General features: G+C 47.1%; 1 protein-coding gene across 2 annotated transcripts in view; it reads left to right on the forward strand.

Moving 5' to 3' along the window:
• The window catches only part of Vwf (von Willebrand factor), a 158,829-nt gene that overhangs the window by 35,335 nt on the left and 111,017 nt on the right, over nucleotides 1-12,477 (forward strand). For both annotated transcript variants that reach the window (XM_031383471.1, XM_031383472.1), the window contains 3 exons: nucleotides 2,586-2,688; nucleotides 2,928-3,136; nucleotides 7,618-7,742. In XM_031383471.1, the coding sequence (XP_031239331.1) occupies nucleotides 2,586-2,688; nucleotides 2,928-3,136; nucleotides 7,618-7,742 (437 nt within the window). The remainder of the gene's footprint in view (nucleotides 1-2,585; nucleotides 2,689-2,927; nucleotides 3,137-7,617; nucleotides 7,743-12,477) is intronic.

Below are 12,477 nucleotides of genomic sequence, written 5' to 3' on the forward strand. Positions count from 1 at the left end.
TCCTCCTCCTCAAGGAGTGCTCCCTCATCCTTCAGTCTTCTCTTGGGAAGGGCAAGAGCTCTCATGCTCCCTAAACATGGCTTTGGGGGTTCTTCTTGTTTGATTATCTTCTGCTGTGGCTGCTGCATTCTGGGCTAGCCTAGCCTCACAGGCAGTGTTGGCTCAGATCTGTGTGGCAATGGTGCCTCCCTAGCTGCCCAGGTTCTATCTATGCCTCTCCTAGAGCTACCCCTAGCCACAGTTATCCTGGCTCTCGTGTTCCCAGCTACCTTTCCCGAGTCTCCGTTGGAGGGAGAGCCTAAAAGAAGGGAAGGCCTTCAGGGGATCTCTTCACATTCTCAGGAGAAAGCGCCTTGGCCCATGGTGAAGTTTCCCAGGAAACAGAGACAAACTGTCTTTGCCTGCCTTCAGTGTAATGTTGGGGATTCAAAGGGGGAACAGACTGAGGAGGAGACAAGCGGGGGGGTCATAAACGTTAAGGACATCTAGAGGGAAGGAGCTGAAGAGGTCCTGCTCTGCCTCATAGCAGGCCCTGTTGATGCACAGTGTTTGGAGTATAGGCCTCGGGCAAGCCTAAGATGGGATTTGGCTTTGGACCCACAGTAAATGCCCAGGGACAGAACGATCCTTGAGAGGGTTTGCACACTGGAGCCTGATGCTGTTTGTCTTTTTAAAAACCATTTTCACACGGTCATTTCCCAGCATGTAGAAGAGCTAAGTAATAGGATACTCATGCACTTACCCTGAAATTATCGTGGCTATTGTATCTGTCAGTCACCTACGGTTCTGCGGCCGGAGACTCCTCTCTTTAGAACTAGTCTCAGGCTGAAGAGGTGGCTCAGCAGGTAAGGCCCCATCCTGTGCTTGCAGAGAACACATGCATATCCCCATCCCCAAACCTTGAACACATACATGTAATTAAAAAAAAAATCTTAAAAAAGTATACTCTTAGTAAAAGTGCAGAGCAGTCCAGGCCTCCGGCTTAGACTCATGGGACAGGGCTGGATGAGGACAACTAGGAGGTTAGGGCTGGTGTTATTTGCTATTCTAGAGTCATTCTGTAAAACCGAATGCGCCGAGTGGAGGAGGGTGGGACCCCAGACTGAGACAGACTGAGACACGGAACTCAGTGATGAGCCGTAGTCTGTGGATTTCCTGTGGACATTAAGGTATCTATTTAGGGATATTTTCTCTCCTCCCTCCCTCTGTCCCTCTGTCCTCCCTCTCCTTCTTCCTTCTCAATCTCTTGCTTCATTAATTTGTATGTTTATTTATTTACACGCTTGTGTGGAGGTAAGAGGATTACTTGTGGGAGCCAGCCTTTTTCTTCTGCCACAGGGGTTCTAGGGCTCCATCTCAGGCTGTCCTACTTAGCAGCAAGCAAAGCTTTGCCTGATGAGCCATCTCAATAGCTCTCTCCTGTTTTTTCAGAAGGTGGGATGCACATCCCAGTTACCTGCTTGGTAATGTTTTGGTTTGGTCTGTTGAGCTTGGTGCAGAAGCTCGGTGCAAACTGATGGCCCTTTGTGTTTTGTTTAATGGGTTTGGCATCTCTAGTTTATCCTGGCTGTGTTGCTTGCTACAAGGCTCTACAGATTGTGGCAACTTCAGGGGTACAGAGGCTCACTTCCCTAGTGGTTTTGACTGTGACGATAACAACTCAAATCAATGGGCCTTCTCCAGTTTTCTGTGGGCATGGCTCCACAGGCTTCCAAGCTAGAGACCATGCCTCCAACCCTCTAAGAGAAGACAAGGACCGGTGTACTCATTTCCAAGGCTAGTCTTGCACCCGATTTCCAGGTTCTCTCAGGCTCCATAAGGTGCACAGTTGTGCGCTCTCCACTGGCATCCCTTCTTCCATCCTCCAGTTTCTCAGTTCCCAAGGCTCCAGACCCAGGTTCTCCACTGACTCCCTCCATTTCCTTTATCTCCTACACAGTCTGTTATCTTGGAACACCAACAGCCCAGACTTTGTGTTTCTTACAGATTCATCTTGGATTGCTAAACTTTCAGAGCAGTGTGAAAAATGTCCGTGTTTGGCCCTCATAGCCAGGCCATTGGCAGAGAGCATTTTTTATTGGGTGTTTGTGTGGGGTTTGGCCATACAAATGTCACTAATGGAGATATCGGTAATTTATTGATTCCCATTTACAATTCCTCTACACACTTCAAATTTCTCATGGGAAACCACATGCAGTTAAACAGTGGGACTCAAGTCTCTATTTTAAACAAATGTCACTCACATAGATTCTGGCTTGGATTCTCCTACGATGACAACGCTGTGTGGTAAAGCTGGGTACCTACAGCGCACTCTACTTCTATTTGTGTGCAGACAACGTGAGTCTTATTTTTATACCAAGATAATGAACTTCCAGAAGGACATGGCCATGCCTATGGAAGTCCTCTGAGGGCCATGCATCAGCCTTTAGTACTTACAAAGAGTAAGATGAAGGGAGTCAGGGATTTTCAGGGATCTTTGTTGCTTTCCTGTTGGGTTTCTCAGGAGAAGTTGTCTATGGAGAATCCAGACACGCAGTAAAAAATGTATTAGTTTTGGACGGAACTTTTTTTTTTTCTCCTTTCAGGGAACTTCCAAGATGGCAAGAGAGTGAGCCTGTCTGTGTATCTTGGGGAGTTTTTTGACATTCATGTGTTTGCCAATGGCACCATAATGCAGGGGGGCCAAAGGTAAGTCAGAAGCTCAGGTGTCCCAATGCAAAGGACTCTGGAGCCTTTCACATCTTTTACTCCATCATAACTTAAATGTAGAAACCCGGTCCCAAAGGGCCAGGTCTCTGCAGCGCTGGCCCAGAACCTTGGTCACTGTGCTTCACTGTCGGAAGCCTGTAACATGGGCTTGGGTAGGGAAGTTGGGGAGGTACTAAAAATGCACCCGAAGCTCAATGAGCTTGCCCTTTGCCCTCCAGCATCTCCATGCCCTACGCCTCCAAAGGACTCTATCTAGAACGTGAGGCTGGGTACTACAAGCTTTCCAGCGAGGCCTTGGGCTTTGCGGCCAGAATTGACGGCAATGGCAACTTCCAGGTCCTGATGTCAGACAGACACTTCAACAAGACCTGCGGGCTGTGTGGCGACTTTAACATCTTCGCTGAAGATGACTTTAGGACACAGGAGGGTAAGCTATCTGTTCAGAGGATCTGGAGCTTTCAACCTGCTAATTGAATGTCTGCTGACCTCTATTTATAGCCCATTGATTCTGTGTTTCATAATTTTGGATCGTCAGCTCATCTTCAGAACTGTCTTATGTTAAATTTGCACTCTGCACTAAATTATTGATTCTCTCTCTCTCTCTCTCTCTCTCTCTCTCTCTCTCTCTCTTAAACATTGTTTTTCAAGACAGGGTATATCTGTGTAGCCTTGACTGTCCTGGGACTTGCTGTGTAGACCAGGCTGGCCTCAAATTCAGAGATCTGCCTGCCTGTCTCCTGAGTGCTGAGATTAAGGGCATGAACCACCACACCCAGCTGAATACTAATCTTAAATGAAACATAAATCTGAATCTCAAACCTTCCCTAAGCCAAGGAAACAAACTTTTTTTTCCCTATTTTTCAGAATAGGTTGCTTTCCCTGTCAGCTTTCTCAGAGAACCACACTTTCATAATAGGAATTTAGCTCCACCTCCCCATCATGCAAGTTCAAGATGGCTGCCCTCAGCCTAATCCTCTGCTGCCAGCCACTTGTCTGTTTTATCTTTGTTATTCTTCCTCTTCTCCTCCTCTCACTTCTCTTTCTCTATCTTAGAATTCTGTCTACTCATTTTGAAGTTATTTGTGGCTTCAACAGAATGTTTGTCCATTGTAATTATGTATGTATAGATAATACGTATATATATGTACACACACACACACACACACACACACACACACACACACACACATTTATATATGACTTACGCTATGGAAAACAAAGTGCTATTTGTTGGCAAGAGTTCAGTCCCTGGCGCTATTTTTGGAACCATCCGCAGAAAGTGATGTATTTAGTTCAGCTCTCAGTTCAGACCCAACACTATTTGTCCCCAAACAGTTAAGTTTGTTTTCTGACTTCTGAGAGTCTCAACGTGTTTTGTTTCTTGATCTCTGAGATTCTCTTCCTCCACTTAAATAATAATATTTGTAATTTCATTCTACTGGACCCCCTTCTGTTTCGGTTCATATTTAGCCATAAAGTTTCATACTACACAAAATCAGGGCTGAAAAAGCTTTTTGAGACCACCTCGTCTGGCTTTTCCTGTACAAATTAAGAATCTGACACCCAGGATGAGGGGAACAGCTCTGATCTCACTGGCTGGTCAAAGGAACGTCCCCATCCCCATGAAATTCCTTCTCTACCTCTTTCTTAAGATGTCCAAGCCCACTCAATGCGATTGGGTACCAAAGGGCATCTATCACAGCATCCCATACACAGTGGATACCATACAAATTTCAGTTCTTCCCACTGGGCTCCCCTGGTCTATTAGTTTCCTCTGGCTTCCACCAAGTGACTACAAACCAGATGGCTTCCAGCAACGGAAGCCTATCCCTTCATAGTCCTGAGACCAGACCCTGACCCAGGCCTCAGTAGGGCAGGGCTTCTGCCCAAGGAGAGGACTTGTTCCTCCGGTCTGTAGTCACTGCTGCATCCCTTGACTTGTAGCTGTCATTTCCATCTCTCCCCTATGAGTACCTGCATCTGACTTCCCTGTACTCGTCTAATAAGGATACATATAGCTGTACATACGTCCCCTCCGGGTAATCCCAGAGAAGCGCCTCCTCCCAAGACCTAGAGCTGAATCATTTAATTTGTGGTATAATGTGTATAGAATATTTTAAAAATGAGCACATCATTGAAGGAGTACTTTCTTTACTGCTCATCAAACTAAATAATTATAAAGGCCTCCCTTTTCTTTCCATAGAAAGCAATTTATTTTATTCCCAAGTCTACTCCTTGACCTTAAATGGCCTTTCTAGGTCTGGCTACGTAAAAGATTGCTCACCTCAATAGTACAAAAATAACAGACAGAAACTGCTACCATAATAAATATTCAGCAAGGCTATCAGGAAAAGTCTTGGTTCCTGGTACCTATACAGGAAAGACTGTATAGGTCTTTCAACCCTCTGTGGTAGCCAACTACAGCGTGAATGGGTTATAGGCACAAAAGCACCAGGACATTGAGATTGAGAACCTGGAAAAGCCAATGACTGGGGAGGGGTGGGGAGGTTTGGAGGGGGTCTTAAGACTCATGTCACATCCTTACCTTCATTCCACATTAATGTTCTGAGCATCCAGAATCCACTGTAGCTGAAGGCGAAGCTAAGACACACACTTGTGCTCATAGCAAAGGAGCTCATAGCCTGGCAGTGGTGGTGCACGCCTTTAATCCCAGCACTTGGGAGGCAGAGGCAGGTGGATTTCTGAGTTCGAGGCCAGCCTGGTCTACAGAATGAGTTCCAGGACAGCCAGGGCTATACAGAGAAACCCTGTCTCAAACAACAACAATAACAACACGCCCCCCCCCCAAAAAAAACCACAATAAAACAAAGGAGCTCACAGTTGAATTCTAGCTCAAAAGTCATAGAAGGTCAGGGCTGAAAAGGAACCTAAAGAAAGATAAGAGTTTTTCTGGAGAGTTGCCTGGGGTGCTAAACACGAGAAGGGCACACCCTGCCAGGCTGTGTTGGGGGAAGGAAGGAGAGCTGGCTCAGAAAGGTTGGTTGTCTTGGGGCTCTGCGTCCAGGACTAAGTGGAGAGAGTTGACATGATAAGTTGGTCGCTGTGCTTGTCTCTGTGACAAAATATCTGAACCAACAAGTCAGAGAAGGAAGGACTTATTTTGAGCTCACAGTTTCTGAGATTTCAGCCCATAGTCCTCGGTTCCATTAGCTCGGGGCTTTGTGCCAAGGCAGCCGGGGATGTGTGGTGAAGGAGGTTGCTCATTTCATGGCAGACAGAAAGCAGGGAAAAGGAACACAAGAGTGAGTTGGGGCAAGCACACACTCTAAGTGACTTACTTCCTCTAACTAAGCTAGGCTTCTGTCTCCTTGATCTCTCCTAGAGAGATCTTCCAGGATCTCTCTAAATACTGCCACTTGTGGAGGACCAAGCCTTGACCACATGAGAGAGTGTGTGGGGACATCTTATACTAAAACCATGACAAAGGAGGAAGGAAAATGGCCCATACAGAAGGGGAAGGGCATGTCAAGGCATGGAGAAGTGGGGGTGAATGGCATCACCTGCATTATCTTTCTTTTTAAATATAAAATTCACTCAACTACTCTTTTTGAGAATTTCATATGTGAGAACCATACATTATTTCTACTTCCCCCTCTCCTCCCCCTCCAACTCCTTTTGTTAGAGTTGTGTTTTGTGTGTCCCCGACTCAATCCCTCCTATGACCTCTTCTTCTTTACTGTTACACACACGCACACACACTCGTGCACATGCGCGCACACAGACACACACATACACACACACACACACACACACACACACACACACACACACACATGCACTCCTCCCCCACTGAGTCCACTTAGTGTTGCTCATATGTGTGTATTTGCTTAGGGCTGACCACTCATGACTGAACAGCCTATGGGGGCTCATTCATAGAGAAGATCGAGTCTCCCTCTCTCTTTAGTCATGAATTGCCCCTATCTCTTCACCTAAAGGTGAGACGTGGACAGGTCTCCTCCCATCCATGTTGGCATGTCACTGGGGTTGCTGCTGTGCTGGTCTTGTTCAGGCAGTACTATTTTTTTTTTTTTTTAAATCTCATGGGTGCAGCCTCTCGGTTGTACACAGAAGACACTAGCTCACAACGACCGCCTTAGTCTTCTGTCCCTTCCAGTCTTTCTGTTTCCTTTCCGGTGAACTTAGATGTGTAAGTAGGGTTGGGCACCTGTCTTAGTTAGCGTTTCACTGCTGTGAAGAGACACCATGACCATGGTGGCAACCCTTATAAGGAAACCATTTGACTGGGGCTGGCTTCCAGTTTCAGAGGTCCAGTTCATTATCATCATGGCGGGACATGGTGGCATGTGGGCAGACTTGGTGCTGGAGAAGGAGCTGAGAGTTTACATCTTGATCCACAGGCAGTAGGATACTGTGTGCCACAATAGGCATTATTGAGCAGAGGAGACCTCAAAGCCAGCCCCTCAGTGACACGCTTCCTCAAACAAGGCCACTCCCACTCCAAAAGGTCACACCTCCTAATAGTGGCACTCCGTATGGACGAAGCATTCAAACACGAGTCTATGGGGCCCCTACCTATTCAAACTACCACAGTGCCCCATGGCCAACTGTTCTCTGCGTTTTGAACAGCTGTGGATATGATCTCTGCTGCTCAAAGAAGTTTCTCTGGTGACATCCTCACCATCTTTCATGTCACCTCATCCACTGTATCTATCTCTCCATCCACGGCTAGTCAGTTCACTTGCTGGACTCCATTGCCTGTGCACTGTGGTGTCCTGCTGAGCACTGCACAAAATGTCCGTGGTCCAAATGCCTGGGTTCTGATCTAGAAGGAGTTTGATTCAGGTCATAACTGACCAATAGCTTTCACGCAGAAGTCTTGGTACAGGGTTACCTGAAGCATCATTTCTTGGAAACCTTTCTCTGCAGGGACTTTGACCTCAGACCCCTACGACTTTGCCAACTCCTGGGCCCTGAGTAGTGAGGAGCAGCGGTGTAAGCGGGCATCTTCTCCCAGCAGTCACTGCAACAGCTCCTCTGGGGACATGCAGCAGGTGGGTACAGTCTGGCCTAGATGTGCTCTGCATGGTGTGTGACTCCTAGAATTAAGGCAAAGGACTCGGGATCATGGCTTCTCTCTCTCTTCAGGGGTTGGGTGAGAGGTGGGTCTCTCTGGCTGTTCAATATGAGGTGCTCATGAGTCTTTTTAGATTGAAACATCTCGGCTAGAGTTTTGTCTAATCCTAATCGTCCTTGGCCTTGTACTTTCTTTAAAACTGGGCGGGTATAGCCAGTGTCTCCAGTACTTTGTGAGGCAATAGCAAAATACATGATGCTGGACTTTGGAGATTATTACAGTTCTGGAAGCTGGGAATCCCAGGGCGACGGTTCTGCTATCTGTTATCTGCTATAGGTACTCCTGCCTTATGTTCTACTTATATTGTATATAAGACAGGTACTGCTGGGCAGTGGTGGTGCATACCTTTAATCCCAGCACTTGGGAGGTGAGGCAGGCAGATTTCTGAGTTCAAGGCAGCCTGGTCTACAGAGTGAGTTCCAGGACAGCCAGGGCTATACAGAGAAACCATCTCAACACCCTCCCCCCCCAAAAAAAAAAGCAAAAGAAGGACTGTCCATATCGTTCTACTTACCAAAGGGATTCACTCTGGTTACAAAAGCATCACCTATACCTCACTCTACCTGTGGAAGGAAGGCCAGCATCCCTCTGCCTGCAAAAGGGTTGTCCACATCACTCTATCTGCAAACCCTTCCTTCTTCAAGAGCTAGATATCACAAGATCCTAAAGGTTCTTTTTAGTTCTTAAATTCTTTATTGGGTACGTGGTTGTTATAGTTAATAGGTCTCAAAAGTATTCAGAGTGTATGGGACATATACTTTAGGCGGTGTTAGCTAGGGATGACAATGATCTCCCCAACAATAACCCAGAATTCTTCCCTGGTAGAAGCCTAATGCACCTGAATCCACACCTAATTAAACCCATCCACTTCTCCTGTGTCAGAAACAGACAGTAGACACGAACACAGCAGCTTAGTACGAGAAAGCTCCATCAATAGCTGGTTACTTATCTAAAGAATCTTTGTTATTTTCACGAAACCCCTTGAATCAGAGGAACACTTTGAATCCAGGAGCATGTCAGACTCAGGAGAATATCCTGTGCGGATGCTAAATGTAGCCGCCTCAACTCTTGAGCATACGGCTTCCAACTTGTAAACAAACACATCCCCAAAGCCGGTTTTTGCCCTTGCGCGTCCAGTGACTCAGCGGCGCAAGGCCTGTTGGGTAGCTGCCTGGCACGTGGCCATGGTTGCTAACAAGGCAGACTAAGCTCTAGACTGAGCGCTAAGAGGAGTGTGCTTTGTGCAGAAGGGGGAGTTCCTTCTTCCCCTGCCTTGAGAGATCTGGCATTTGTCCTTTTAGGGCTGAAATGTTGAGGTTCTTTCCCCTACAGTTGGGAGTGCTGGTCAGTTTTTCTCAGCTTGACACAAACTAGAGTCAGCTAGGAAAGAGAACCTCAGAGGAGGAATCGCCCCTGTCACATCGGCCTCGAACGAGAGACTTTTCTCATTTCCCCCTTTGGGTTTCTAAATTAGAGTCCTGTTGGTGGTTGGTGGCATTCCCTCTCCTTCCCTTCCAGGCAAGGCTGAGAGCACACAGGTCCTGCAGAACATATCTTGTTTTGTTTGACTTTACAAACACAGGCTGCAAAAAGCAAGGGCTAGGCAGATGCTCCCCCACCCTCAGAGTATCAAGGAACAATCCCTTTTATGTGGGAGGTGCAGACAGACTTTTCCTGGAGAGAACCTGATACTGAGGGCGAGTTCAGGAGGGAAAGACTGGGTGCTTTGTTCAACGAAGACAAAGTGCAGAAGCAGCTTTGCTAAGTGTGCGGGGACACATTTTAAGGCTCCAGCTGCAGGTCCTTATTCACTTTGTCTCCTGGGTGCAGTTAACCAGTGTCCTGGGGACAGCTTAAGAAACTTGAGTGTGTGCTTGACTGAGGCTCCAAACACACCCCCCTGAGGCACGAACTCCTTCAAGCCGAGAACTCTAACTCGTAGTTTACAGTTTCAGTTTGTTTACCTAGAGAACTGGATTCTGCCCTTAGCCAGTCATCAGATCGTGTTTGCTCACAGCTGGGGATGTCTCATTGGCTGAGATGCTCAGTTGACTCATCTCCTGGGAGGTGATTAATGTGGCCTCTTCTAAGTTCTTGCTCCTGCTGGACTCCACGTTTAGAAATTGGGTCTGCTAACTGGGAGTCGTTCACCAGCCTTTGGTTTCCGGAGCCAGTTGGAATGGCTATCATTCTGGAGGAGGCTGCACTGGCTTTGGTTAGCTGTCTGAACCAGTCGTCCCTCTTTTCTCCTGATTTTCGTAGCTCTTTCAGAGAGCCTGGTCATAATTCTTATACCTTGGGGAGAACAGGAACGTTTGCCTGTTGTACCAACAGACCCAGAGCCTCTCTCTGCTGGGACTGATAATGGCTTGTTGGATCGCATCGTTTGCAGTTTTTTTTTTTTTTCCCAGCTGAGTCTGGAGCCTAAGCCATAAATACTCCGATTAAGTGATGCTCATTTGCTCATAGCTACCACACCAGCACAATTTTTTTTTTTTTAAAGAAAGAACCTTAGCTTTTCTGTTTTTGTAAAATTAAGTCTGGGGACTCTGGGGGGAAGGGCTGAACTTCACAAGGGCATGGGAGTCTTGGCCCTGTGTCCTGTCTGTAATCTGAAGCCCAAAGCCTCATAGGCTTGCTGCTAGCCTACAGAGAAGTCATGCTAGCTATGACAAAGATGCCCCCTTTCCCAAGGCAGTCTCCTGGCAGTGATGGAAACCTGCCATTGTGAACATGAGCACTGCACGTCACATGATATACAGATCTTCGGGTGATGATAAGGCCCTCTATGTAAGATTCAGCCACTTGGCATATCACTGTTGGGCACAGTGGAGCCTGCAGCACTACACTTGTGGCTTTGGCCTGGGAGATCCAGTCACTGAAGCCATTATCACCACCCTCAGGTCACATTCCCCTGTGTGACAAGACTGGCTCCTGCCTTTGCCACTGCTGTCAAGAGTGTGCGGATACTTCCATGCTTGGCATCAACGATCTCTCCCTGTAATTCCTTAGAGTTGGTAATTCCAGTCTTTAATTGGGAAGCCCAAGTGTGGTTGTTGCTAACTTTTACCTGAGCCACAGCAAGGGGAATAATCCAGTGGCAGCAGCATCCTCTGGTGGGTTAGGATCAGCAGAAATAGGTTTTCATCAATGTTAGGAATCTCAGGCTTAGAAGCACTCAAGAGTTGAATGAGATTCTTGAAGTTACCAATTCATCCCCCTACCTCCGGCATGAAGGTGCTTTGTAAACAACAGCCAGATGGGCCGGATGTGTTCTCATCTTGGCTTTAAGAGTCAAGGACTTAAAATAGGCTTGCTAGGCTCCTTCTGGTCATCATGCACAGTTCAGCTCTAGCTGGCTTCTCAGTTTCCTGAGAGAGCACACTCCTTTCATTTTATGCTCCTTTGAAGTTAGAGCTCTGTGTGTCCATCCATGTCCCTGAATACTGGAGTCCAGGACCTCACTGGCCCAGTTGCTCGGGGCTGGTGTGTGAGCCCTCATTTCAGAGTACTTCAATCTCTCCGCAGTAGGCTCTAGACTTTCCACTTTCCTTTCGCCTCTGAATTTGGTGTTTATTATGGGAGCACATGACATTTTTCTGTGCTGTCTTTGTCTCACCTTTCACCACCTTCCGTCTCATAGAACATTCTCTCTCTCCTCCGGAACAAAGTGTGGCTCACCCAAGACTTCTCTTGTCCTCAGGAAATCACCTGAGCTAATATTTGCAAAACTCTTGTTGACTTTCAGTGATCATAGCACGTCTCCTCAATAGCCCAGAGAAGCACACAACGTATCCATCCTGTTGGGGACAGAGCAATTTACTCTTCATGTCCTGATTACACAATTGTTTATTTGGAAGGGCAGACCTGTCACTTCTTGCTGTATCTAGATGGAGCCGGATGGGGAGCAGACAGGTGTGCGTGGGAGGGTAATTTCATCAAGGGGTTTGGTCTGCAGTAGGCTCTTGGCAATTGGGACAGCCATTCATTTGCCTGCCTGGGATTCAAAGTCGTTGAATTTTTATTTACTTTTTTACTTTTATTTGACATGTATGGGTGTTATACTGCATGTATGTTGTCATACCACGTGCACGCCTGGTGCCTAAGCAGGCCAGCAGGGTTGTCAGATCCCTCTGGAACTTGAGTCACAGTTGTGGGTGCTGAATGAGGAAATTAGATCTAGGTTCTTTGGAAGAGCAGACAGTGCTCTTAACTATTGAACCAACTCTCCAGTTCCAACTCAGAAGGAATTGTAAGAGTTTGGCCTATGGAATCCAGCAAACTCAAGGATCTAAGTGCAGGTTAGTGGCTAAATGATAGCAGCGTGAGTTGGTCTTACAGACAGGGTACCCACTCCCCGTGCCGTATTGTTAGGGTTGGAACACAAGCATCCACATACGTTTCCCCTTGGCAACACCAGCTATTTCTCATGTCTTTCCGGAGTCACCAAAAGGCTAAGTAAGGAATGAGGACTTATACAAGGAACATCTAGGACCAGGAGGGAGTTCCCCTCCTACAGGGTCTCCTCTACTGAACACCCATTCCTTTACATTCATTACATTGTCCACTTAAGAGCAGCCCCGGATCCCAGCACTTGGGAGGCAGAGGCAGGTGGATTTCTGAGTTCGAGGCCACCTGGTCTACAGAGTGAG

This window comes from Mastomys coucha, unplaced genomic scaffold (genome assembly GCF_008632895.1).
Source record: "Mastomys coucha isolate ucsf_1 unplaced genomic scaffold, UCSF_Mcou_1 pScaffold20, whole genome shotgun sequence".
NCBI lineage: Eukaryota > Metazoa > Chordata > Mammalia > Rodentia > Muridae > Mastomys > Mastomys coucha.